This window comes from Tamandua tetradactyla, chromosome 5 (genome assembly GCF_023851605.1).
Source record: "Tamandua tetradactyla isolate mTamTet1 chromosome 5, mTamTet1.pri, whole genome shotgun sequence".
Classification (NCBI taxonomy): Eukaryota; Metazoa; Chordata; class Mammalia; order Pilosa; family Myrmecophagidae; genus Tamandua; species Tamandua tetradactyla.
Window position 1 is genome coordinate 25,251,925 of NC_135331.1, and position 23,843 is coordinate 25,275,767.

The 23,843-nt window shown below is 56.0% G+C and overlaps 1 protein-coding gene across 6 annotated transcripts in view; it reads left to right on the top strand.

The window, feature by feature from the left end:
* SPECC1L (sperm antigen with calponin homology and coiled-coil domains 1 like) overlaps positions 1–19,343 on the top strand; it is a 156,956-nt gene extending 137,613 nt beyond the window's left edge. For all 6 annotated transcript variants that reach the window (XM_077160176.1, XM_077160180.1, XM_077160177.1 and 3 more), the window contains 3 exons: positions 17,769–17,885; positions 18,411–18,470; positions 18,985–19,343. In XM_077160176.1, coding sequence (XP_077016291.1) covers positions 17,769–17,885; positions 18,411–18,470; positions 18,985–19,074 — 267 coding nt within the window. In that variant the 3' untranslated portion in view covers positions 19,075–19,343. The remainder of the gene's footprint in view (positions 1–17,768; positions 17,886–18,410; positions 18,471–18,984) is intronic.
* The last annotated feature ends 4,500 nt before the right edge of the window (positions 19,344–23,843 follow it).

Here is a 23,843-nt window from a genome sequence, read left to right on the forward strand (position 1 = left end):
AGATCAGGAGTGGGGCAGGATGGGGATGGTTAGGGAAAGCTGGGGGTTCTGCCAGGAGACAGCACGCAGCTGAAATGCTGCATTTAGGGATTCCTGAGAGTCAAAGCAAAGCTTAGTTGGTTTCATTTCCTCTTCTATAACTGGAATCTTAGGTCACAGGAATGGCTTCCCAGAGTTGAATAACAAAAAAGGTGCAGGCGGTAGATAAGGGTTTTGATCTGAATCAAATCTGGGTTGGAAGTTTCAATTTTTTCATTTTACATTGTCCCTCTACACAGAGACTCAGCAGAAAAAAGGTCTTATTGTTTGTAAATATCACTGTGTTCCAGGGGTTAAAAATACTTGAACAAAGGAGCAAGAAAGGCCATATGTGTAGTCCCACCCATTCTTTATGTGGAGATATGTATAGATATAGATATGTAGATATAGCTGTACACTCACTCACAAGTTCTCCCTGGCGAAGTGATAAAAACTGCTAGGTTAGAATAACTCTTTTCCTGATACAAGATATCTCCATCCCGAAAGCCTGCAGCGGTTGGGTTGGGCCAGGCCTCCGCTGTCCAGGGGAGCCCCCAGGGACTAGAAGGTGCCCCTCCCGCCTTGGGCTCCTCCCCGGCCTACTCTGTGCAGCACACAGCAGAGGTTACAGCGTTGCTTGGCGGTCACAGTGGAGTGAAAGGACCATTTCCTGTTTTCAGGGGATTCCTTTTAATGCCTAACTTAGCAGCTGGGAAACAAAGTTTTCCCAGAATCACAGTCTGCTTATTGCATTATTTTTAAACATGATTTTGATAGCAACTATTAACATCTATTTCCAGAAATATCAGGGCTCTAATTTTTTTTTTTTTAATATTTAATCACTTAGTAGCATTGCTGTCAATTAGTTGGATCAGTGTTTGCCATGTGTGGTAGGTGAGAATACTCAGTCAGGTTTTGTATTTTTCCCCCCCGTTAGATTTTCCTCCACAGATGAAGATGTGACAGATTTACAGCTAGCACCGTTCTTCATTTTTCTTTTCTTTCTTTTTTTCGCATTTCCATTTTTTATTTTAAAAATAAATAACAGCAAGTCTGAACTCAGCTTCAATGTACATCTTCCTGACTATCTATGTTCCGAGCACAACTCGTTCACAAAGTCATGGCGAAGGAGCTTGCGGCAAAGATTGGCTGTACAGCTCACAAGATCTGACCGACAGGTGATTTGGGAGCATGCATTGGAGACCAGCCATGGCTGGATTCTAAGTGTTAAATCAACTTTTTCCCTTTGTGGATTAGAACCAATGGATCAATTCTCAGGCCACCCAAGAGGAACTTAGCTTTCCCAATTTAATTTAGAGCACCAGACATAATAGCTGCATGAAAGTTTCCAGGGAAGCAATATTTATCAGCTTCCCAAATGATGCAGGGATGGAATGGATAATGGGAAGGAAGGCATGATTAGTAACAGCCTCAATACAGTGGACCAAGCTGGTGAAGTGTGAGAACTGCTGTGGAAATGGCATTGTTTCCAGGGTGGTTGCAGAGAACCATGTTCATTGATGTCAACGTTTTGCTGTGTCCTGGATATGGCTGGTATATTCCTAATTTTGATGTCCACAGATCTTTTGATCTTATTTCCAGGGTGTGGTGGGATCAAAGCATCAAGTTGGGAAAGCACGTTGCTTAGATGCTGGCTTGCACTTTTCTCATGGTGAGCATCTCTCAGAGCGACATTCGGGGCCCGTGACCTTGGAGGGCTGCTCAGCATGGTGACCGCACTGCACTGCAGCCACGGGGGTCAGGCTCTGGGACTGCCCTGCAGAATTGGCCCCATACCTCCCGGAGGGCTTTAACTGAGCAGGCGAGGCTTGTCTTTCTCCTTACCTCTGAGTTCCGTTACTTACCTAGGAAAAGCATAGTAAAATGGGCTGGCGGCCAAATCCCACTAGCCTCAAGATAATTGTCTCAGAAATGCATTTCTTTAGATAAAATTTAGCTGAATCAGCTCCCAAAATGGCATTCTCAGAAGTTGGGGAAAGTGAAGCCTGAGACTACCCCTGGAAATCTGGTGGACTTGGTCTTTCTTGCCTGGGGTCATACAGTTGGGTCGCCCAGCTCCCAACCCCAGGTCTGCTCCTGAGCCCTGCCCTGCCCCCACCCCCACCCCAGCAGGGTCCCAGGCTCTTCATAAGTTTCCTGTAGGCAGGTACTCTTATCACCAGCAGTGCTGAGAACATACAAATCAGATAAGTAACATTTTCAAGAGCTGCATAGTTACTTTGCTAAAAGCAGAATCATTAAGTCATCCAGTTCAAGTACTCTTTAAATAGCACCTCAACTAGCATGCATTTGTTCCTCACACACAGCCCCTCACTTCCATACATCATGAGAAGCCATTCTTTTGGCTCCATCCTCTTTGGAATGGATGCTAGTATAATGAAGGGAACTCTCCAGAGTGTTGAAGTTTGATGGCTCATTTAACTAAACACAAGATTCCCTTGGATTCTTACAAGTGCATTTAGCCTGAGGTGACCAGGGCCGCTCAGGGGAGGCTGTCCTCTCCATTTGTGGGAGCAGGTTATTTGTGGAGCGGCCCTATTGCCTCTCATGGGTTTTCCTGATGGAGATGGTAGTTAGGCACCAGACGCTGTCCAAAGGGGGAAGGAGGGACTTCTTTCCTTTCTGACCAGGCTCTTCAAAGTGAGAATAAGAAGGCTGTTCTGGTAACTATTGCTGTGTAAGAAATCCTACCCCAAAACCTCGTGGTTTAAAAGGATGACAGTATTTTACTGAGTCACGGATCTGCAGTTTGAGTGGAACACAGTGGAAATGGCCATCTCTCCTCTGCCCAGCTTCACCTGAGGTGGCTCGGCCCTGACAGCAAGAGTCTTCTGACGTCACCCCACGCACAGGTCCTGGGGCCGTGCTGGCTGCTGGGTGGGCCTTCCCCGGGGTCTGCACCCGGGTACCTGCAGAGGCCTCTCCCCGCAGCCTGGCCTCCTCCCAGCATGGCAACTGGGTCCGGGGCAGCCCCACCCCTCCTGACCTCCTGAAGGCCACGCGGTACCTCTTCTGCCGCCTTCTGTCTGTGGAGGCCTGCCCAATTATGGGGGGAAGGGAATGGACCCCGCCTCTCGATGGGGAAGCAGCAAGTTTCTGCAGAGATTGTGTGCCCCAGAGACTGGTCTGTTATTGAAGGAAGTAGAGGAGCTAAGAGCCTGACACTGCCTGAGAGAACCCTGCAGTGCTTTCTAAGAATTGCATTGTCTCACAGTGAGGGAATTGGAGTGGAGCAGGCAGACGAGGATGAGAACAAGTGAGAGTGTGAGGACGACTTCTACTCCATGGAAGCTGAGGTGTGTGCATCTGCAGGACTGTGCATCCTGGGATACACAGGGAAATGGCCCTGCACCCGTCGGATCTGGTCTCCAGTGTCGCCATCAGACACCACCTGTGTTAGTTTGTTAAAGCTGCAATGTACCAAAAATGGACTGACTTTTATAAAAGGAATTTATTAAGCTACAAGTTTACTCTTCTAGGGCTGTAAAAGTGTCCAAACTGAGACACCTTGACTCCCCTTTTAAAGGATGCCCGTGAACTAATCAAGACCCACCTTGAATGGGCAGTCACATTTCCATCTAATCAAAAGGCCCCGCCATCATTAAGTGGATTATATCTCCATGGAAACAGTCCAGTCAGAGGGTCCCACCGTACACTAATGGGTCAGGATTAGAAGAATAAGGCTTTTCTCAGGTACACAACACTTTCCAATGAGCACACCTCCTCTTCTTCAGAGCACATCTGGACTGGATCTGGTCTCCTGTGATTTAAGCCTGTACCACATTCAGTACAAAACTTTAAAGCAGAATACATAGATAAGTGAAAAGCTTGAGAGCAGAGAGCACCTGTGTGGTACCCAGATGGTGTGTGTGGGCCTGGAATTCTTTTCTTTAAAAAAAGGGGGAAAAATTACAGATTTATCAAGGTTTGACTGACTTACAATAAACCGCACATATTCACATTTGACGAGTTTTGACATATCACCACATGGGGTGGACATACCCATTGCTCTCCCAAAAGTGTCAGTGTGTCCCCCTTTCATTCCCCTGTCCTGCCTCTCCCCACCACCCCCACCGCAGGTAACCCCTGATCTGCTTTCTGTCGCTTTATATTACTTCCTCCCTTTTTATAATTTTATATAAATGAATCATAGCATGTACTATTTTTTTCTTTTGGTCTGGCTTTTTTCACTTAGCATAATCATTTTGTGATTCATTTGTGTTGCCACATATATCAGTAGTTCATTTCCTTTTCTTCTGAGTAGTAGTCTGTTTCAGGGGTATACCATGATTTGTTTATCCATTTACCTGTTGACGACATGTGGGCTGTTTCCAGTTATTGGCTGTTATAAATGAAGCTGCTCTGAGCACTAAGGCACCAGTGTCTGTTTGGATGTATGAAAAGCGGAATAGTTGGACCATGTGCTATAGGTATATGTTTAACTATTTTTTGAAATAATTTCAAACTTACAGAAGGATTGCAAAAATAATACAAAACCTATAAAGAGAACTCCAACATGTACCCCCACCCCAGATGCTGAGATCCACCAACTTTTAACATTTTGCCATATTGGCCTTATCATCTAGTTACACTTCTGTCTGTCTCTCTACCTGCCTGTCTGTGTAGCTGTCTGTTCTCTGGACATGTGAAAGTAGGTTGTACGCATCATGCCTCTTAAACCCTGAATTCTGCCATGTCCATTTCCCAAGAACAAGGATATTCCTTTTGTGACCCTCTTAAGTGTAGTTACCAAATTCAAGAAATTTAACACTGATATAAAGTTTGTAGTCTGGAGTCCGATTTTTCCATATGTCCCAATAATGTCTATTGAGCCATTTTTCCTCCATTGTTAGAACTAGTCCAGGATTGTGTATAGCATTTAGTTCCCATTTTCTCTTTACTTGTTCTTTATATTTTTTTCTATAGTGGAAACAAAAATACAACATAAACTTTCCCATCTTACCCGCTCCCGAGTATCAGTCCGTTGACTGGGATTAATCACGTTTGCAATGCTGCCTTACCCTCACCACCGTCCATTACCAGAACTTCTTTTCATCCCCAAACAAACTATCCCCATTATACATTACCTCCCATTCCCTCTGCTCCCCACCCCTGGAAACTTTCTGTCCCCACAGGTTTGCATAGTCTAGCTGTTTCGTACACGTGGAATCAGTATCTGTTGTCATGGCTGACTTACTGCACGCAACACCATGTCTTCACAGCTCATCCACGTTGTAGCATGTGTCAGCACTCCACTCCTTTTCAAGGCTGATATCCCATCATGGGGATGGAGCACTTTGCGTACCCACTCATCTGTCAGTGGTCATTTGAGCTGCGCCCACCTTTTGGCTCTTGTGAAGACCACTGCGGTGAACGCTGGCGCACACATTCCTGTGGGTCCCTCTTGCGTCTGGGGTATATACGTCAGAGTGGGATTGCCGAGTCATGGGGTGATCCTATGTGTAACTTTCTGAGGAGCTGCCAAACTTTTCCACAGCGGTTGCAGTATTTTACATTCCCACCAACAGTGTATTAAGGTCCCTATTTCTCCACATCCTTGCCAGCGCTTATTTTCCACTTTGTTAATAATAGCCGCTCTAGTGAATGGGAGGTGATATCTCATTGTGGTTGGATTTGCATTTCCCTCTTGGCTGATAATGTTGAGCGTCTTTTCACATGGTTATTGGCCATCTGTATATCTTCTTTGAGAAATGTCTATTCACATCCTTTGCCAAGTTTTAAATTGTTGGTCTTTTATTGTTGAATTATGTCCAGAATGTATTAAACCCCTATCAGTTACATAGTTTTCAAATATTTTCTCCAATTCTATTAGCTGTCTTTTCATTTTCTGGATAATGCCCATAGAAGCAAGAAGTTTTTAATTTGATAAAGTCCAGTTTATCTGTTTTTCCTTTTGTTGTTTGTGCTCTTGATATAAAGTGTAAGAACCATTGCCGAGTACAAGGCCCTGAAGGTATTTCCCTGTGCTTTCTTCCAAGAGTTTTATGGTTTTAATTCTTATAATTAGGTCATTGAACCACTTTGAGTTAATTTTTGGGTGTGGCATGAGGAAGAGGTCACTTGCATTCTTCGCATGTGGATGTCCAGTTTTCCCAGCCCCATTTGTTGAAGAGACGATATTCTTTCCCCATTGAGTGGACTTGGCATCCTTGTGAAAAATCAGGTGTCCAAAAACTGAGGATTGATTTTTGAGCTCTTGATTCTATTCTATTGGTCTATATGCCTTTCCTTGTGCCAGTGCCATGCTGTTTTGATTATTGTTACTTTGTAATAATTTTTGAAATTGGGAAATGTGATCCTCCAACTTTATGCTTTTTCAGGGTTGTTTAGGCTTTTTTTGGTGCCCCTTTCCTTCCATATAAATTTGATCACTGGCTTCTCCATCTCCATGAAGAAGCTGGGAGAATTTCAGTGGGGATTGCGTTAAATCTGAATGCTGCTTAGGGTAGAATTGACATCTTATTAACAATGTTAATTCTTCTAGTCCATGAACGGGGAATATCTTTCCATTGGTTGTCTTTAATTTCTTTCTTTCAATAATGGCTTGTAGTTTTCTGCTTACAAATCCTTTACATCCTTGGTTAAATTTATTCCTAATGTTTTGTGCTTTGAATTGCTATTATAAAAAGAAATGTTTGCTCGATTTCATTTTTTGATTGTTCATTAGGGTAGATGAGCTTTAACTTCTTCAGAAACTCCCAGGCCGTCTTCCGAAGTGTCAGCGCCATTCTCCACGTGCACCAGCAGGGCCTGAGAGTCCCAGTGGCCTCCCCTCCTCCCCAAGACCGCGTGGCCCACCCGCAGCTTCCCACTAGGGGGTGGGCTTCAGGTTTGCACTTGTTTACGACCCATAGCAGCGAGCATCTTCCCTTGTGTATCTTTTTTGGTAAAGTGTTTTTCAGATCTTTTGCCCATTTTCTTATCATATTATTGGATTTCTTACTGAATTTTGAGAGTTCCTTGTATATTCTGGATATAAGTTCTTTTAAGGTAGATGGTTTGCGAGTATTTCTCCAAGTCTATGGCTTGTCTTATCTCTCTCTTAACAGTCTTTTGAAGAGCAGAAGTTCTTAATTTTAAGAGTTCTGATATATACATTTCATTTTTTCTTTTATGGAGCATGCTTTTGGTGTGGTATGTAAGAAATCTTTCCCTAATTCAGTGACCACAAAGATTGTCTCCTCTGTTTTCTTCTGGAGGTTTAGTGGTTTTGGGTTTTATGTTTGTATCTAGGCTCCCCTGTGAGTTGGTTTTTGCGTATGTGCCAGCGCGGATGGGTGTAAAGTCTTTGCACTTGGACCCCACTGAGGGGAAGGGTGCACAGAGAGTGGGGACTGAAGGGCAGGCTGGGAACCATGTGCTCGTGTCGATGCAGGTGAGATTGCCAGGAAACACCAGGGATGGACGAAGGTGAGAGGAAGCAAACCCGTCTTCTCCAATATCTCCTGATGGTTCATCCAGAAAGGAGAGAGAAAAAGAGAGCTGAAGGCAGGACCACTTCAGAGACATTTTGGTGGGTTTCAGTTGAGTGATTTTGGGGTTCCTGGTGATTATTACAATGCTCCCAAGAGGAAGTTGTAGGGAAAGCATCAGATGCCATCTGATGATCCCGGTGCTGGGCCCTCGACCTCTGCTCCCAGCCAGAGGGCACAGCAGGGTCTGCTCTCTGGTGTGCACCTGCCAGATGGCCCTCGGTGGCTGCGTCTGTGCCCAATGTGTGAACTGTGTGCTCAAGGCAGTGGCCAGGGGCGTATTTGAGGTGTGCAATCCCACACCCAGACGGGTTGCTCAGCACAAGGAGAGGAGCAGGCGCAGCCTAGAGCCTGACTTCTGCTTCCAGGGAGCTTTGGAAATTACTTCTGAAACATGAGTAATACTCCCAGGCCTTTTCAACTGATGCCTCTTCCTGGGTGTAATTCAACCTTTTTTTATGACTCAGAGTTAGAATTGGGAACGCTGATTCCTTTGCCATGTAGAAATCCAGTCTTGCTTTGCTTTCTCACTTCGGCTGTCACAGCCGTCTGATGTCCCTCACCCTCAATACCAGGAGCCACCCAAAAAGAGTGAGTACCCAGTTTGCCTGTGAAAGAAGCCCAGGCGGAGTGAGCTGGGTCGGGAGGCCCAGCGCTTGCCGGCAACCTGGCGGCCTATCCTTAACAGCCAGTCCGGAGGCACGTGCTGGATGCTTCCCTTTTATCAGTCATGTATCGTGAGAAAGGAGAGAAGACACTTGATTTCGAGGCTCCGGGAGAGAAGCACGAGGGTGGGCCCACACATGTGTAAACTTTTTTAGGTGTTCTGCCATTTTCCTTCTGCCAGAATGGAACCTGGTAGGTGTAGAAGCTAGTCCAACGACAGATTTAAAAGCGCACTGCAGTTCCTGCCACAGGCAGTAAACTAAGTTCATCCTGAGGTGAGCACACTATATTGAGCATCTCTTTCCTGAGATCATTTCCTTCCCAAGCAACTGTAAAACCACGGGGCATTTTGCGTGCAGACTGCTTTCCTAAATAAATATTACCTGTGGTTCCAGAAACCCAGACGTGCTGGGCCAATAGCCCTTGCAGGTGCCCATTCTCTCTCTGCACACATGGGAAGGTGTTCTGGGGGCCTGGGGGACCTCCAAAGAGTGGGTACCCAGAGAGTAGCTCTGTCCAGGCCTACATTTTCCTCACTGGGTCTCCTCACTGTGCAGCAGTCTTTCTGCTCTGGACTGAATTGCTAGTAGACCGCCGTTTCCTGCTGTATCAGTTTTTACATTTTCGGATTCCAGGCGTTTGAGCTCCGTGCTGCACTTCATGCTTTATGAGGTGTGGTGTAGGCATACATCCTTTTCCCAAACTTGTCTTTACAATGAAGGGCCCACGTTCTCAGGGTCTTGTTGCTGGGCTTGGTTTACTGCTTTACCTGCCATCAGTATGTTCTCGACCAGCACAGCCACTCCCAGGCCTTAGCTGCAGGCTCAGGTCCTCTTCTCAGCCCTTGCTGGAAATCTGAGTGCCCCCCTTGTGGCACCCTCAGGGAGAAAGCCTCTGCACCCGCTCCGCAGGCCACGGACTCTCCACCCAGGCCAGGCTCTGGGTGCTGGCACTAGGCCGGGCTCACCGCCGCCCTTGGCGTATGAAATCCTTAGGCTTGGTTGTTTCCTCATTTTGCATGCAAGAAAATCAGGACTCATGAAAGTTAAGCTGTACACACGTTGCTCATAGGAGGTGGGCCCGGCAGCCAACCCAGACCCCCCCAGCCCTGAGGCCCGGGCCACCTAACCACCCGTGGGGACCCTCTACCTGGCACGCTGCGGGGAGGTGGGTTTCAGAGACCTTCCTGAGGCCTCAGGTAGAGCAGCAGGCTTGTAAGTGGGGCACTTCCTCCCTACCATGGCAAGTTCTAGTGTGGGCTCCGGCCGTCTCCCTGAGAAGGCGTCTGCCTGAGAAGGCATCTGCCCTGGCTTCCTGGGCGCACAGCTCTCAGACAGCACCACCAGGCCGCCCTGATCCGTCGGCCTCAGAGCCAACCCGCCAGGCGGCTGGCTATACAGTCACACATCTGTTCCCTTCCGGGGGGCGGCAAGGGCAGGTGGCGTCGGCATCTTCTCCTCCTCCTACATCCCCTGCCCCCTCCCAGCCCCTCTGTCCCAGGGCTGTGCTACAAGGTAACTCTGCTGTCAGGGAGAAATCGCCCTGCCAACAGCGAAGCCAGCCCCACGGAAGTGTTAACTAGACGAGATGGCCCAGTTCTTCCACGGAGAACCCTGCCCCACCCAGGGACCGTGAGTCCGCCACGCCCCACGCTGACTGCAGGGCTCCTACTCTCGGGCAGCGGAGAGGCCTGTTCCCCAGAGACTCACGGCCGCGTGCATGACATCGCGCCTTGTCTCTCCCCGTGCCTTTTCGCAGCAGTCTCGGACACGTGGCAGCAGGTCAGCACACACCGGAGGTCTGGCTGTGGTGATGCGCCATGTGGCTGGAGCTGCCCCTGGAGGTGGGGCATAGCCACCCGCAGAGGCCCGGGCACATCCCCTTCCCACTACAGGGGCGCCCTCCCCTGTGCTCAGCTGCCTGCCTGTCGTTTTTTAAGAAAATAGATTTTTTTTTTTTTCCAAAGCATGGCCATAACAAATCCCTGTAAAATCTGTTTGTGACTCATCTGAGTCAATGCCTTGTGGCTTCCCCTGACCCCTCCAAGATAAGCCAGATGCTGATGAGACCCACCCGGCCCCTCGAGCTTCGGGATGCAATTGTGACATAATGGGACACCTGCCCACTTTTGTGCCGGGTTTAAAGCACATAACGAAACATTTTCCATTTTCACTGTCTTTAGGGTGTTCAGTTCCAGGACGTGTGGCCCAGTGTGTCTAGTCCCTCAGCCTTGCACCCCACCCCACCCCGAAGGATGCCTGGGCCATGGTGCCGCCGCTTCTCTCACTCCCCTGGCCCCTGGCCGCCTCCTCCCGCTTCCCACCTCCGACCCACCTCTTCTGGGCTCCTCACAGGCCGGGAGCCGACGTCTCAGGACCTCGTGCACCCAGCTGCCCTCCCCCCTCCACACGGGGTGGCCCAGCCCAGCACCTAGCCCTCTTCACCACCGTTCCCTGGAGGGCACCCCATGAGGCTCGAGGCCCCCCAACCCCGGGCTGGCCCGCACAAAGGGCCTCCTGGCTGGGCCTCCGCCGCCCGCCCTGCCTTCCTCCTTTCTCCACGCCAGTGCCTGGAACCTGCAAGGGGCCAAGCCACGCGCTCTCCCTGGTGCACGGCAGCGCTCGGCTATCTAAGTGTCTGTCCTGACAGACCTGGCTGCGCCCATCCCCGAGCTGCTCCCCAGGCAGCCCCTAAAACATCCCGTACCCTCCATCCTTTCAGCCTCGGTCTTGCCCCCAGCACCTCTGGACCTCTGTCCCCAGCCCAGTGCAGGCAGAGGGGCAGCCGCTTGGTTGCTCTCCAACTTTCAGCCCATGTGCTTCTGTGGCACCCGACGCGTCTCCAGGTCCCCCTAGAGTCCTGTGTGGGGAACAGTGTTGGCCCTGTGGAGGTATGGCGCAGTAGCCCTGCGACCCTGGCTGGGGGCCTCTAGCACGCTCCTCGCGGGTTCCCCAACGTTTCAACACGGCCCCACACCGCACACCACCCAGGAGAGGCTCCCCAACCTCGCTCACAGCCCCAGGCCCCCTCCAAACCCTGCAGCGGGGCCAGGCTCTGCATGTGTACGTTATTGTGTGCACGCGTGTGTGCGTCTCTAGACCACCTGAAGACGAGGCTGTGGGCACCCACAGACCTACTCCCAGTGCTCACACAGGCGTGGGGAAGCTGGCACTGGGGCGCGCTGGCAGGGAGGTGAGTCATGACTTCTGGCTTCTTGCCCTGTGCCCATAAAAACAGCATTTCCTTAAATAGATCAGAACCATATTAGCTACTTGAAAAGCATGTGGTATTTAGGGGGGTGTATTTTATAGCCTTAATTAAGCTTCAGACAAATTAGGACATTTTACAGCGTGTGTTATCTGTTATCTTTGGGAAAGACTTGTGTGATTTCTTGGCCTTCAGTTCTTGTGGCGGAGGCTGGAGCAGGGAGGCCCCCGGTGCTGGGCCTGCAGGGGCAGGGCCAGGCCGGGCAGTGAGGGCACGGCACTCCCACACACGTCCCAGGGTGGAAGGACACAGGCCTTAGGAGAAAATGGTTCCGAGTTCCCTTGCGGTCCTTTTGAACTTTTGTCCCAGCAGATATTGTAACCCTCTTGTTTGTTTCTGCTCTAATCCAAATGTAGAATTATCTCGTAGAGTAGAGAAGTATTAATTGACTTGGAAACTAACTGTAAAACCTGAATTCATCTGTAAGGAACCTGCACTGGAATCACTAGGATGTTTCCTGGGCCTCTATTTTAAAAACAAATGAATTGTCCTGTTCCTGGAGAGGATCCCTGTAAGGGACGTGCGGGCTTCAGGACTCGCTTATTTCAGAGGCACCGGCTGGACAGTCGGCGTGAGGCCCCAGGGGGGCATGCGGGCAGAGGCTCCTGACCGGCGGGTCATCGGGGGCAAGCTCGGCTGCAGAGCAAAGCAGGCCCTTCCTTGCACAGAGAGATGCCCAGCAAATATACTGTCCAGTCTAGGACTTTTCCTCACACCCTGAAAACGCCGCCACTATAAAATGGAAATTCTATTCCAGGACTACCTTTGTGAAATAAACACATGGGAGAAAAGTGAAACTTGTGAACTTTGTAGCACTCTGTAAATGTAGATAATTTAACGTAGTGCAGTGGAGTCTTCTTGAGACATGCCTGTGATTGGTCTTCTCCAGAACTGGGGTCAGGGCACAAGGGTGGTGCCCTAAGCTGGTGTCGAGCCCCCCTTAGGCACGCCCTCCCCGGCTTCCGGCCTCCTCCGGCCCTTTGCCACTGTGTCCCCTCAGAGGTGGTTGTGCTGGTGGGCCCTGATCTCAGCCTTCCTCCTTGTGTCAACCCCGCTGACCCCACAGGACCCCGCCTCGTTTCTGGTCTTACGCTCAGGGACCCCATGTTTTCAGTCCCCAGACCCACATGTCTGAGGGGCACCTCGAACTTAACGTGTCCAAGAACACTCTTCATCTGCTTACACCCCCCCATGCAGCAGGAGGTCTCCACTGCTGTCCAGTCCTGCAGGCGGGAGTCACGTCCCGGCTCCTTCCCAGCTCCGGAGGATCTCCCTGCTGCCACCTGAGCTGTGCACCACCGCCCCCGGCACCCGCCCTGGCTGAGGGTCCCCCCGTTCTTCAGGCCCCTGGGCCCACCTGCCAGGTTCTCTGATATCAGCGCCGACCCCTGGGGGAGAGTGGAGGCCTCCCTCCCAGAAGCTTGTGGAAAGCTTCATCCCATGTTGAGTTGTGGATCCAAGGTACAGAAACTTGAGCTTTTCTACACAGTTGTGAGAAGCTCCTGACTCGGCACTACCCAGGAGGCCCTCGCAGGCAGGTGAGGGAGTCACCACAGGGCCAGAACCCCCAGGGAGGTGTCCCTGCCATGTCTGTCCTCTGCAGTCTACACATAGCAGCCAACGGGGACGGAAGCCAGCCTTGTCCAGCGAGCACCATCAAGCTGGACTGGCTGCCTGCAGCCACCCCTGCCACCACCCTTCCACTTTCCACGGCTAAGGAAAGCCAGTCAGGGCCCGGGACTTCCTGCTCCGGGGAAGCTGCCCTGGTTTTGGGCTCAGTGGGCACCTGGAGGAGCCGAGATGCCCAGAGCTCTTTTGGGACGCCGCCAGCCATCTTCTCTGAGTAAGAGGGAAAGAGGCTTATGGAAGCAACTGGATCTCTGCTGACTTCATGTAATTCTGCCCCTTTCTTTGTAATTCTGTCAGATATTTGGGGCCCCGCATATCCCAGCTGGGTTTCCAGGCACTGTGCTGCCGGGGCTCCGACTCAGCTTTGCAGAACCCAGCTCTGTTGTGGCAGCCCTTCCTACATTCATCACCATGCCGGATACTAGAATTTCCCAGCCCAGGACATCAGAGTCAGCTAACGAGTGGTGGGATGGAAGGAGAGGGTGCAGGCCAGCGGGCTGGGGACTTGGGGGTGGGCTGCTGCCGTCCAAGTGCCCTGACTCAAGATGTGGCAGAGGTTCAAGTGGGATACACAGGGATTCCCTTGGGTTTGCCGTCCCTCAGTGGAGGCATGGGGGGGCCAGCTCTTGGATCAGGCGGTGGGGGTGGCCCAGGAGGCTGCCGGCTTGGTTTGGGCCTTGGTGTTTGGATTTGACGTTGGATTGTGGGGTCCTTGAAGGGTCACCCCATTGTTTAAGTGGCTTTGATGTGCCCTGCAAATGAGGTGGCAGCTCTGCCTCAGGCTCGGGCCTGGAGGGGCCATCCCATATCGGGAGTGGGGCTTAGCCTTGAGGAGGCAGAGGCTGGCAGACCTGGTCCCCAGCCGCTTCCTCTGCTGCCTGCATCTCAGGGCACCCGGGGAGGGGCGAGGGCAGCGGGTGGCTCAGCTCAGCGAAGAGGGCTGTGCCGGCAGCACAGGGCACTCAGCTGGGACATGGACAGCCTCCTGCCCTGTACCCCATGCGACGGGCCGGCTTAGGGACAGGAAACCCAGCTTCCAGGCACAGCCGGGCCAGGGCGGGGCGTGCGCCAGGACTACCGTGCCCGCCCGCACCAGGCACGGGCCTCTCAGAGCCCCAGGCCCTGGTGTTAAAAAGCCACCAGGAGCATCCCTGGGGATGGAGGGAGCAAAACTAAGGTGCTGGCCTTTATCCCAAGCCTGGGGTCCTGTCCTCCCAGCTCCCCCGTGGGCCCCAGCTGCCCCCAGTCAGCTGAAGCTGAGGCTTAGCATGTGTATTGTGGGGTGGACGTCTCTGGTCAGCTCTAGTTGCTCAGCCCCGAGCATGAACGGGGGGCAGGTGCTGTGGGGGATCAGGGAGGCAGCGTGGAAGATGGTGACTGTCCTCAGGCCTGTGGGGACCAGGAGTGCAGCAGGTGGGCCTTGGGATGTGTCTCCACAGAAAGGCCCTGGGAGACCACAGCCCCGGGGCATCAGGCACTGGGGGAGCCCTCGCATCACCCACGCTGCTGTGGCTGGGTCGCTGCCTGCCAGCCCTGCCCACTCACCGGATCTCCACCTGTGACCCCAGCAGGCTGGCCTTCACCTGGGGACTGTTGAACGACCAGAGCCCAGGACACGGTGCTTACAGAAGGGCTCCCTGGGGGAGCTGGCGCTGCTTGAACGGAAGCCCCCGAGGGTCATTCTGGGCCCCTGCAGAGTGGCAGGATGCAGCGTCTGCGGTGGTCAGCCTGGGCTTCCTCTCCTGACCTGCGTTTGTGGGGCACCCCCTGGGGAAGGTGAGCCTGGGCCTGGCTCCGGCCCTTGCTGGAAGCTTGGCATCTGGAGCGGCACAGTGCCCTCCATGCCGAGCACAGTCACGTCTTCACACGGGTTCTCGCCAGTGAGGAAGGAGGCTGCAGTGGGCAGAGGTGCGCCAGCGAGACACTGCTTTGACAAGGAAGGGGGTTCTCAGAAGAGCATCGAGGCTTCTCTGGAGCTCCGTGGGGCAGTGGCAACCCAGCACAGAGAGGGCAGCTGTGAAGTGAAGCGTCCATCTTCACGTGACAGCTCACAGGCAGGTTTGATTTGGGAACCAAGCCGCATCCCCTGCAGAGGGCAGTTCAGGTCCCAGCCCCGCTCCTGGGGTGTGAAGTTCTCCCTAGGAGGACCTTTCAGGCAGCACCTGACTAAGGTTTCCTGAGCTGAGGGCGGGCTGGCCTTCATCCATGTGCCAGAGCTTGTCAAGCAGAGGACGCTGGATACAGGCAAGGCCCAGGGCAGCTGGGAGCTGGACGTCGGCAGAGCCCAGAGGAGAAAGCATGCCGCCTGTGTGCATTGCCCTGTGACTGAAGAACCAGGGACACCCAGAGATGCCAGCTGGCACGACACCGGCCCCCACCCAGCCTCTGAACCTAGCTGTCAGTCCCTGCTGGGAAGCCAGGCCTCCGCCGGGTGTTTGTTTTAGCAGCGTGAAGCCGGTCCACTGGACACTGTAAATCCTGGGCTGGAGTCCTTCACTGGGCGGAGACCCAGAGTCGACTTTTCTCCTCCGGGCGAGGGCAGGCTCTTAGAGCACACAGCACCACTCTCAGCCCCCGAGCTCTTGTTTCCGTCAGATCACCGCAGTAGCAGTGAAAGCCAAGAAGTCATTGACTGTTGATTCATTTTAAACCCATTGCCCCCTAAATAACATTTTTAATCAAAAAGGCCTGTTTTTATATCCCCATAAGAATTGAAAGCGGGAACTCAGACATACCCGCTTGCCATTGTGGTGGCACTATTCACAGCTGCCAAAGCATGGAAGCAGCCCAGGTGTCCGCCGGCCGATGACTGGACAGGCAGACGCGGTCTATACACTTGGTGGACCGTGATTCGGCTGTAAAAAGGAAAGGAAATGTGCTACGAGCAACCACGGGATGAACCCCGAAGACACCAAATCGAGTGAAATGGGCCAGATGCAAAAGGACAGTATACAAGGTCTCACTGATAGGGAATAGAGTCAGGATCTCGGGGAGGGGGTGCCCGGGTGGGAGGGGGTGCGGAGAGAGAAGGAGAGCCCAGCCTGCCCATCTAGGGGGCCGGCAAAGTCTCGGTAACGGGGGTGATGGTAGCACACTGCAAGTGGGATGGCAGCTCTGAGAGGCGCGTTTCAGCGTGGTGTAAGCGGGCTAGGTTGTGTGCGTGGTAACAGAATAACAGAAATTTAAGTCCATGCAACCGCGCTGCAGTGAGCCCTGAGGTCAACTGGGCTGTAGTTAGGAACACAACATTGTGCCTTCATCATCAAAACAAACGTTCCACACCCGTGCGAGGTGGTAAAAATGGGGGTGGGGGGGGGCCTGTTATTTTATGCGTGGCATCCCGGCAACCCACAACTTTTTTTATAAAGGAGGGAAAAAAGAAAGAAAGAAAAAGACCTACTTTTTCCGAAACACAGAAACTTAGGTAAGTTAGACATTTTTGCAACTTTGCCTTCTGCTTCTGCATTCCGTCTGCTGCTGGGTATTGCCTGGGGAAGTGTCAGAAGACAGTCTGGCCTCACGCAGATGCAGCTTTGGAATAGGCAAGGCTGCTTTACTAATTTGCAGACACGTGTGTCCTAAAACCCAACAGCTGGGGGTTTCCTGAAAGTTAGTTGCAGTGTAGAATCCGCAACCATCGCGTGAGCTTTTCACACACCCTGTCTGTTAACAACGTCGTCTCCCCTGGACTGGCGTGGATTTTTCCTTTTTTATTTTTCTTTAACCCGTACCTGGATTTGCACCATCGCACACTGGTCGCGTGGGAAGCAGCGACTGCCTGCGACCTTCCCAGTGCTGACACGTTTCCTTATCCAGTGCTGAGGGCCACGCCTTCACACAGCCACCAGCTCACCTGAAAAGCGTTCAGATGCTGGAAAGCTGCCACTGGAGCGGAGCAACTTCCCCCAGAATTCTAGTGTTCACTGAAAAGCGTGAGTTTTATCATTGGCAACAAAATAGTCACTTGTTTCCCTTGAAGCGACAGGTCCCGTGGCTCATTTGTGAGGAAGTGCCGGTGTCCAGGGTGGCCAGGTGGGGGGCCGGCTGCCACGGTGGGAGGAGTGCTGCGCCGCCCCCACCAGTCCGAAGGCTCGGCCTCTAGGGCCAGGCCTGATGTGATAGGACTGGAGATTCTGGTGCCTCGTCGGGTTATCTCTAGGTGACACCTGGGATTCTTTTACGTCTTTTACTCTTGTTTAACGGTACGTGTGGCAGGGAGGAGGCAGGCCTGCCCTTGCTTAGCATCGGCACGCATACCCCCGCCCACTTGCCGCCACGCCTGCAGACGGCCACACAGGGAGGGCCAAATCACGTCCTCACTTGCGGGCCACACGTTGGCAGCCACCAACTCTGACAGAAAGCTGAGGCGGCATGTGCTGCAGTAAGAGGTGCCTGCGGTTTGGGTCGGTGCCCGAGTCCTCTGGTTCGCGCTTCCACCTTGCCAGCCCTTCCTCCCCACCTGAAGACCCCTTTTCTAGGAAGCCCACATGGCCCCGTCATAGGGTGTGTGTGTGTATGTGTGTCTGTGTGTGTGTCTGTGTCTGTGTCTCTCACACCAGGGCGCCCAGGGCTGGGGCGGCGCTCTCCCGGGACTGCGGTGTCCTGGGGCCCTGGCCTCTGAGCCCCACTCCGGCCCAGGCTCCTACCCCGCCCTCACCACCCCCCCTCCCACAGAACATCGACATTACGAACTTCAGCAGCAGCTGGAACGACGGGCTGGCCTTCTGCGCGCTCCTGCACACGTACCTGCCCGCCCACATCCCCTACCAGGAGCTCAACAGCCAGGACAAGGTGAGGCGGGCAGCATGGGGCCCAGGTCGCCCTCAGACCGTGGGAGACAGGCAGCGGAGGCCGGTGGCCCACCCATTCAGAGCCGTTGGCCACACGGGGCATCCAAGTGCACTTGCTCCCCGGAAGTGGCCAGTTCTCTCAGGGACCAGGCGGAGGCTCCAGGAGCTCACCCAGTGCTGGCCACGGCACTGCTCGGGGCCCGGTGGGCTGCACTGGGCACTCTCCAGGGTCCTGGCACGGGGCTGAGGCATTGCATTCGGGGAGGCCCTGGCCAGGTGGACCCCAGAAGAGGGTACCCCCTGCCCAGCAGTGCCTGCTGATCCCCAAGTCCTCAGCCACCTGGCACCCCGTGGGGAGAGTGCGCTATGGGTGCCCATGCCTAGCCTTCTGGATCGTGCCTGGGTGCTCCGGGGCGGTGTGCTGGGTGTGTGGGGAGACCCCCAGGAGTGGGCCACGCCCCCAACGGCCCCGTACAGCAGCACCTGCCTGCGCTGCCCGCCTCACAGTGCCATGTCTCCTCTACAGAGAAGGAACTTCACCCTGGCCTTCCAGGCAGCAGAGAGTGTCGGCATCAAGTCCACCCTGGTGAGCCTGCCCCGGGGAGGCCCATGCTGTCCCCTGGGAGGAGACTTGGTGAAAGCACATGATCCCTGGGCGACCACGGGGGGACATGGGCCTAGCAGCAGGGGCCTTAACTGAAGGCTGGCCGAACCCGTCCTGTACCTCTTCACCCTCTGGAGGGTCCCTGCCTGGCCTCAGGCTCACCACAGACTCGCTCTTGCAGGGCTCTGACCAGGGAGGAGACACTGCACCCAAGTACAGAAGCCACCCCTGCCTCCCGAGCCACATCCTGGGTGGCCGTGCTGGGGAGTGCCCCGGCGGCCATGACATCCCCAGAATGTGTCAAGGGCCACGGGGACACCCAGGGGACCTGCTTTCTTGGGAGCTTTGTAAGCAGGTTCCTGGTGCCCCTGAGACTGTGATGCAGCAGGGTTGAAGAACCGCAGGCCCGTGCAGTCCTGAGTCCCGAGTTGCTTAGCAGGGCCGGGTCAGGATGGCCAGGGTTGAGGTTTAACCAGGCCCTTTCCTTCTCCCTCAGGACATCAACGAAATGGTACGGACTGAGCGGCCTGACTGGCAGAGCGTGATGCTGTACGTGACAGCCATCTACAAGTACTTCGAGACCTGAGCGCTCCTCCAGGGAGGCTGGCCACAAGTGGGCCCAGCCCCCTGGGCGCCCGCGCCTCCGCCAGCCAATTGCCACCGCGGAGCTTCTAGCTGCCCCTGAGCCCCGCTCCTGGGGAGCTCGGGCTGGGCGCTGCTTCGTCCCCTGTGCGGTCACAGGCTGGGCAGGCTCAAGACCCTCCCTGCACGCTGATTTCCCATCGAATGTTCCTTCTGGAGTGAACCCTGAGCTCACTCAGCACCGGGGTGTAAAGGGAAAGGAACGCTCGCACACAGATGGAAAGGAACGCTCGCACACAGATGCCCTTAGGAAAAGGATTAAACCGTGTGGGAAACACACAGGGCAGTGAGCGTCCAGCCAGTGCTGAGCATCTGAGCTCCATTCTGGTGGCGGCCGCCAGGAGAAGCCATGCCTTACAGGCATTCTGTGCCCTGCTTCTGAGACTCACGCCGCCCAGGTGGGCTTGCGGGCTGCTGAGTGACCGCACCCTCGGGCCAGCTGCTCCCGAGTGGACTCATGCCCTGGGCCCCGTGGACAGGAAACAGTGCAGGGCCCCCCCACCTGATGCTCTGCCGCCTCCCCCAGCCTGGAGGAGGGCTGGGTTCCCAGCTCTGGCTTTAGGTTTCTGGACAAAAGAATTGGTCATAAAAAGTTCTCTTAGTTAAAAAAAAAAAATTGTTTTTGTTGTTATAAGCAGCATTGGGGAAAACAGTTCCTGTTCTGCCCGTCCCAGAGCCAGACTGTGTTCACGTGAGACAAAACACAAAATCTGGGCCGTGACACGGTTAAAGAAAGGGAAGGAGGAGGAGGTCATGGGAGAAAAGGGAGGCTGGTGAACCTGGAGGGCGTCATGTAAAGCCACTCCCCAGTCGCCGAGGCCTCATCCTTCAGTTAAGAAAGTGCCTTAGCTCCTGGTGAGGGTCGCGCAGCCCAGGGCCTGGGTGCAGAGGCTGGGACCCTGTGCCCATCCTCCCCAAGCAGCACAGCGGTGGGCAGCCACCCCGGGACCCTACTCCCTGTGCAGCCGGAGCCTAAGGCGCTGCGCTGACACTTCAGCCCGCGACATGGGGTCCAGCCCTGTTGCTTCCGGAGCACAGCTGTGCTTGGCCTCTGCGGGCCCCCAGGACACTAGGAGGGCACCCCCAAGAGGTCCCCTGAGGCCACTTCGGGCCGAAAACTTGTGAACCTAGGCTGGGCCCTGGCGTGTGGAGCCACCCAGGGGCACCGTGGACCTGACGGAAGGGGCGGCCCAGGCCAGCTGGCTCAGCCCCTCCCCAGTGGCCCCGGCCCCGTGTCGCCTGCTTGGAGGGTCACCCTGCCACAGGGCGTCGTCCCCGCAGCGCCTCTCTGCACCGTTCCCTGGGCCCTCCCTTGTTCTCTGCTGCAACCAGGCTGGCCTGGCCCCCACGGCCAGAGGTAGCATCGTGGGTGCTTTTTAATTTTATACCAGGGATGGAGGGTGCAGCTTCGCTGTCCAGTGGAAGGCCCTGGCCTGCCCTTCTACCTCTTTCCATTCCGGCCGAGGTCACCAGGCCTGGTGCTATGTACAGAGGACCAGCCGAAGCCTTGGGGAGGGGCGCAGTCACTGTGGCCCCATGGGTGGCCTCTCCCCACCGCGAATCCCGGGGGGCCCCTCTGCTGGCCCCTGGCACGGGTGTGAGGCAGAGGACCCGGACGTGCGGCTTGTCCTCTTGTCACTGCGCTGTGCAGTGACGCCACAGCCGCTGGCACTCGCAGGTCCCCCGAGGCGCTACCCCGCTTTACCCAGGCCGGCCTCTCCCCACTCCCAGTGCTGCCCTATGCCACAGGGCCACCCACTTCCCCAGCCCACTACGCTGCCTGCCCTCCTCTCTCCTCTCCTCCATGCTGTACTCGAGGGGTGCATCGGGCTCCCTGCCCTGGCAACACCCATCTGGAACCCGGGGCCCGCCCCCAGCTCCCCTAGCAGCTGCAGCCCAGCTCAGGAGGACCCCAGAAAGAGCACCAGCACTGCCCCTGGGAGCGGGGGACACTGCACCCTCCTTGCTGTACCCCCAAACAAGCCCCTAAGGGGGAAGGCAGCCGCGTGGTCTTTGTTGGGGCGTGAGCCATGGGGCCCGCGGGCTCAGGCCACCCCCGCATGTCCACTGCCGTGGGCATCTGCGTTCCCAGCCGAGCACCCAACGTGAGGGGTGGCCTTCCCCATGCCTGGCGTGGCCCCAGCTTCCAAGCCCAGGGCGCAGGGTCCCCAAAGGCTCCGCCAGGTGAGGTCTGGTTCCTCAGCCGCCGGCCAGACCTGAGCACGCCCTGAGCTGGGACGGGGGCCACAGTAGCCAGCCGATCCCGAGACAAGATGAGCCCTGCCAGAGCCCTGCAAGGCACTGCTGCCCTTCCCGGGAGGGCATCCTCTTCACCTGGGCATGGGGCAGGAGGGGCCACTGGGACCAGGGGGAGACCCCAGGTGGCCCACGCCACCCCCTACAGCTTCGGGCCACCCACAGCTCATCCTCTCGGGTTGGCCATCCCCGGGACGGGATGAGAACAGCTTCCAGGCACCGAGGCCCCAGGTGGCCCCATCAGGCTATGCTGGGGGAGGGGTGGGGGGAGCAGGGGCGGGGTGGGGAGGGGTCTGCAGCCGCAGCCCGGGAGGAGGGGGCACCGAGGGAAGCGCAGGGCAGACCCCAGCCCCATGCTGCCAGAGCTGCAGGTCCACACCCAGCCCCGCCCCTCACCTCAGGACAGCCCTGTCCCCACCCCAAGAAGGGCACCCTCCCACCAGGCACTGTTAAGTGGGGAAGGGAGACCTAGTGTCACTTGGGTTCCAGGAGGGCTGGTGCTGGCAGAAGGGATGGAGGGCCCCTGCCTGCACTCTTCTGGGATTCAGGCGGCTCTCAGGTGGGTGAGGAGGGACAAACCCTGACAGAAGGGGCTGCAAAGGTTGATCACTTCCCCCCTGGGCCTCAGTTTTCCCATTTCCACAGATGCCAACGCAGAGGCGTTGGGTCCCTGGAGGAGAAGCTGCTTGCCCCAACCCCATCCTAGAACGGAGCACCTTTCCCCAGGGTTCTGAGCTGGGGGATCAGGGGGTGGGGGTGGCCAGGCTTGCTCTGTGGCTTTGCGGTAGCCAGCCGTGGGCGGCACGGGGTCACTTCCTCCTGCGTGAGTCCCAGGGAGCTCCCACTTCCCCAGCCCCAGAGCCCGGGAAGTGCGTGTGACTTTCCCCTTGGAAGGAGCTGGGAAAGCACCTCGGGGTGGCCTGGGTGGTTCCCAGGCTCCCAGCACGGCACCCACCGGGGTGGGGGGTCCCTGGCTGCACTGGCCACTGCTGTGGCTCAGCTGGTCTCAGGGCAGCCCAAAGCCACCCAGGTGCATCCCGGCCAGGAACAAAGGGCTGCAGGCGGGGGGGGTGGTGAGAACAGAATTGGGGGGCAGAGTGGGGGGTCCAGCACCTGTACTGAGGAGCCCAGAAGGGTGGGCACCCTCCTTCTAAGCCCGTGGGGGGCTGGGCAGGGAAACTCAGGCACAGAGAATAGGAAGGCACGGGGCTGCCAGGGGGTGTTCCTGGGGACCCTGGGGGGCTAGGAGGGCTGGAGCCAAGCCAGGTCCTGCTTGACTAGTCCTGGCCTCAGGGTGCAGGGGTCAGGGGCGCTGAAACCCCCCGACCCCCCTCCAGGCCCCGGGTGCTCTCGGGACAGGGGTTCCTTGCTGCTTTGCTGAATGAGGAAGTGAAGGAATTTGGGGCCCCGAGGTGGGGCAGGAAGAAGTGTGCCTCAGGGGGAGACCCAGGAGCCAGGGTGGAAGCCAAATGCCTGCGAGGGGAGCCCCTTGCCGGGAGCCCCCTTCGCTTCCCTCATCACTCTGCCCCCAGGAGGCGGGGGGAGGGTGGTCCAGAGCCTCCAGCTCTCCCCATCCCTACCCTCCTCCACCCCCCCTCACTAGCTCCCCCTCCTCTGCCAACACCACCCCCAGCTCCCTCCCTATCCCCACCCCCACAGCGCCCATCTCATGAAGGACCCCAAACTCCTGCGTCCCAGAGGCCCCAGCCCCAGTCTCCCAGGCCCACTCAGCGCGGGACGGCCCCATACCCCACGCCAAGGGGCCTCCGGCCCGACCGCCCCCCCCTCCCCCCCCCCCCCCGCGCGCTCTCCTCTGCCGGGGTCTGGCCCAATGGGAACGGAGTCCCGGGAATGGGGCAGGAGCGGAGGCGACGACCCGGACGAGCCGGGGGTGCTGGCTGTGCGCGCCCTTCAATCCCACCGCGCTCTCCTTGGCGGTCGCGGGGCTGCTGCGGGGAGGTCGCGCCTCCGGCCAGTTCGCCGGCGCCGCAGGGGTCCACCCTGACCCCGGGCCTCTCGCCCCGACCCCGTAGAAGGTCCTGCAGCGTCAGGATCCCCGCGGGCCCTCGGCCACCACCGCCCTCGGCGTCCGCAGCCGCCTGTCCTGCCGCGCGCGCCCATCACTAGGGTCCCCCACGCGCGTCTGCTGCCGGAGGCGAGGGTGGGTCTCCTGCGTGGTCAGACGGGGCGGGCATGGGGTTATTGGCCGTGAGCCCGCGGGTCTGAGATGTAGGGTTACACTGTGACCTCCTCCGGAGTCCCGAGAAGGGGGCGGGGACGGGCGGGCCCCAGGAGTCTGTAGGAGTTCGGGGGTGGGGTGGGGAAGGGGCCCTGGAACAAAGCTTGGGGGCTAGAGGGGGAGGAAAGTTGGACATCAGGGCAGCCCGGAGGCTTATTTTGAGCTGAGAGACCCACCCCGGGGCCAGCGGGGCAGGGCAGCGCCCCCGAGGGGCCTTG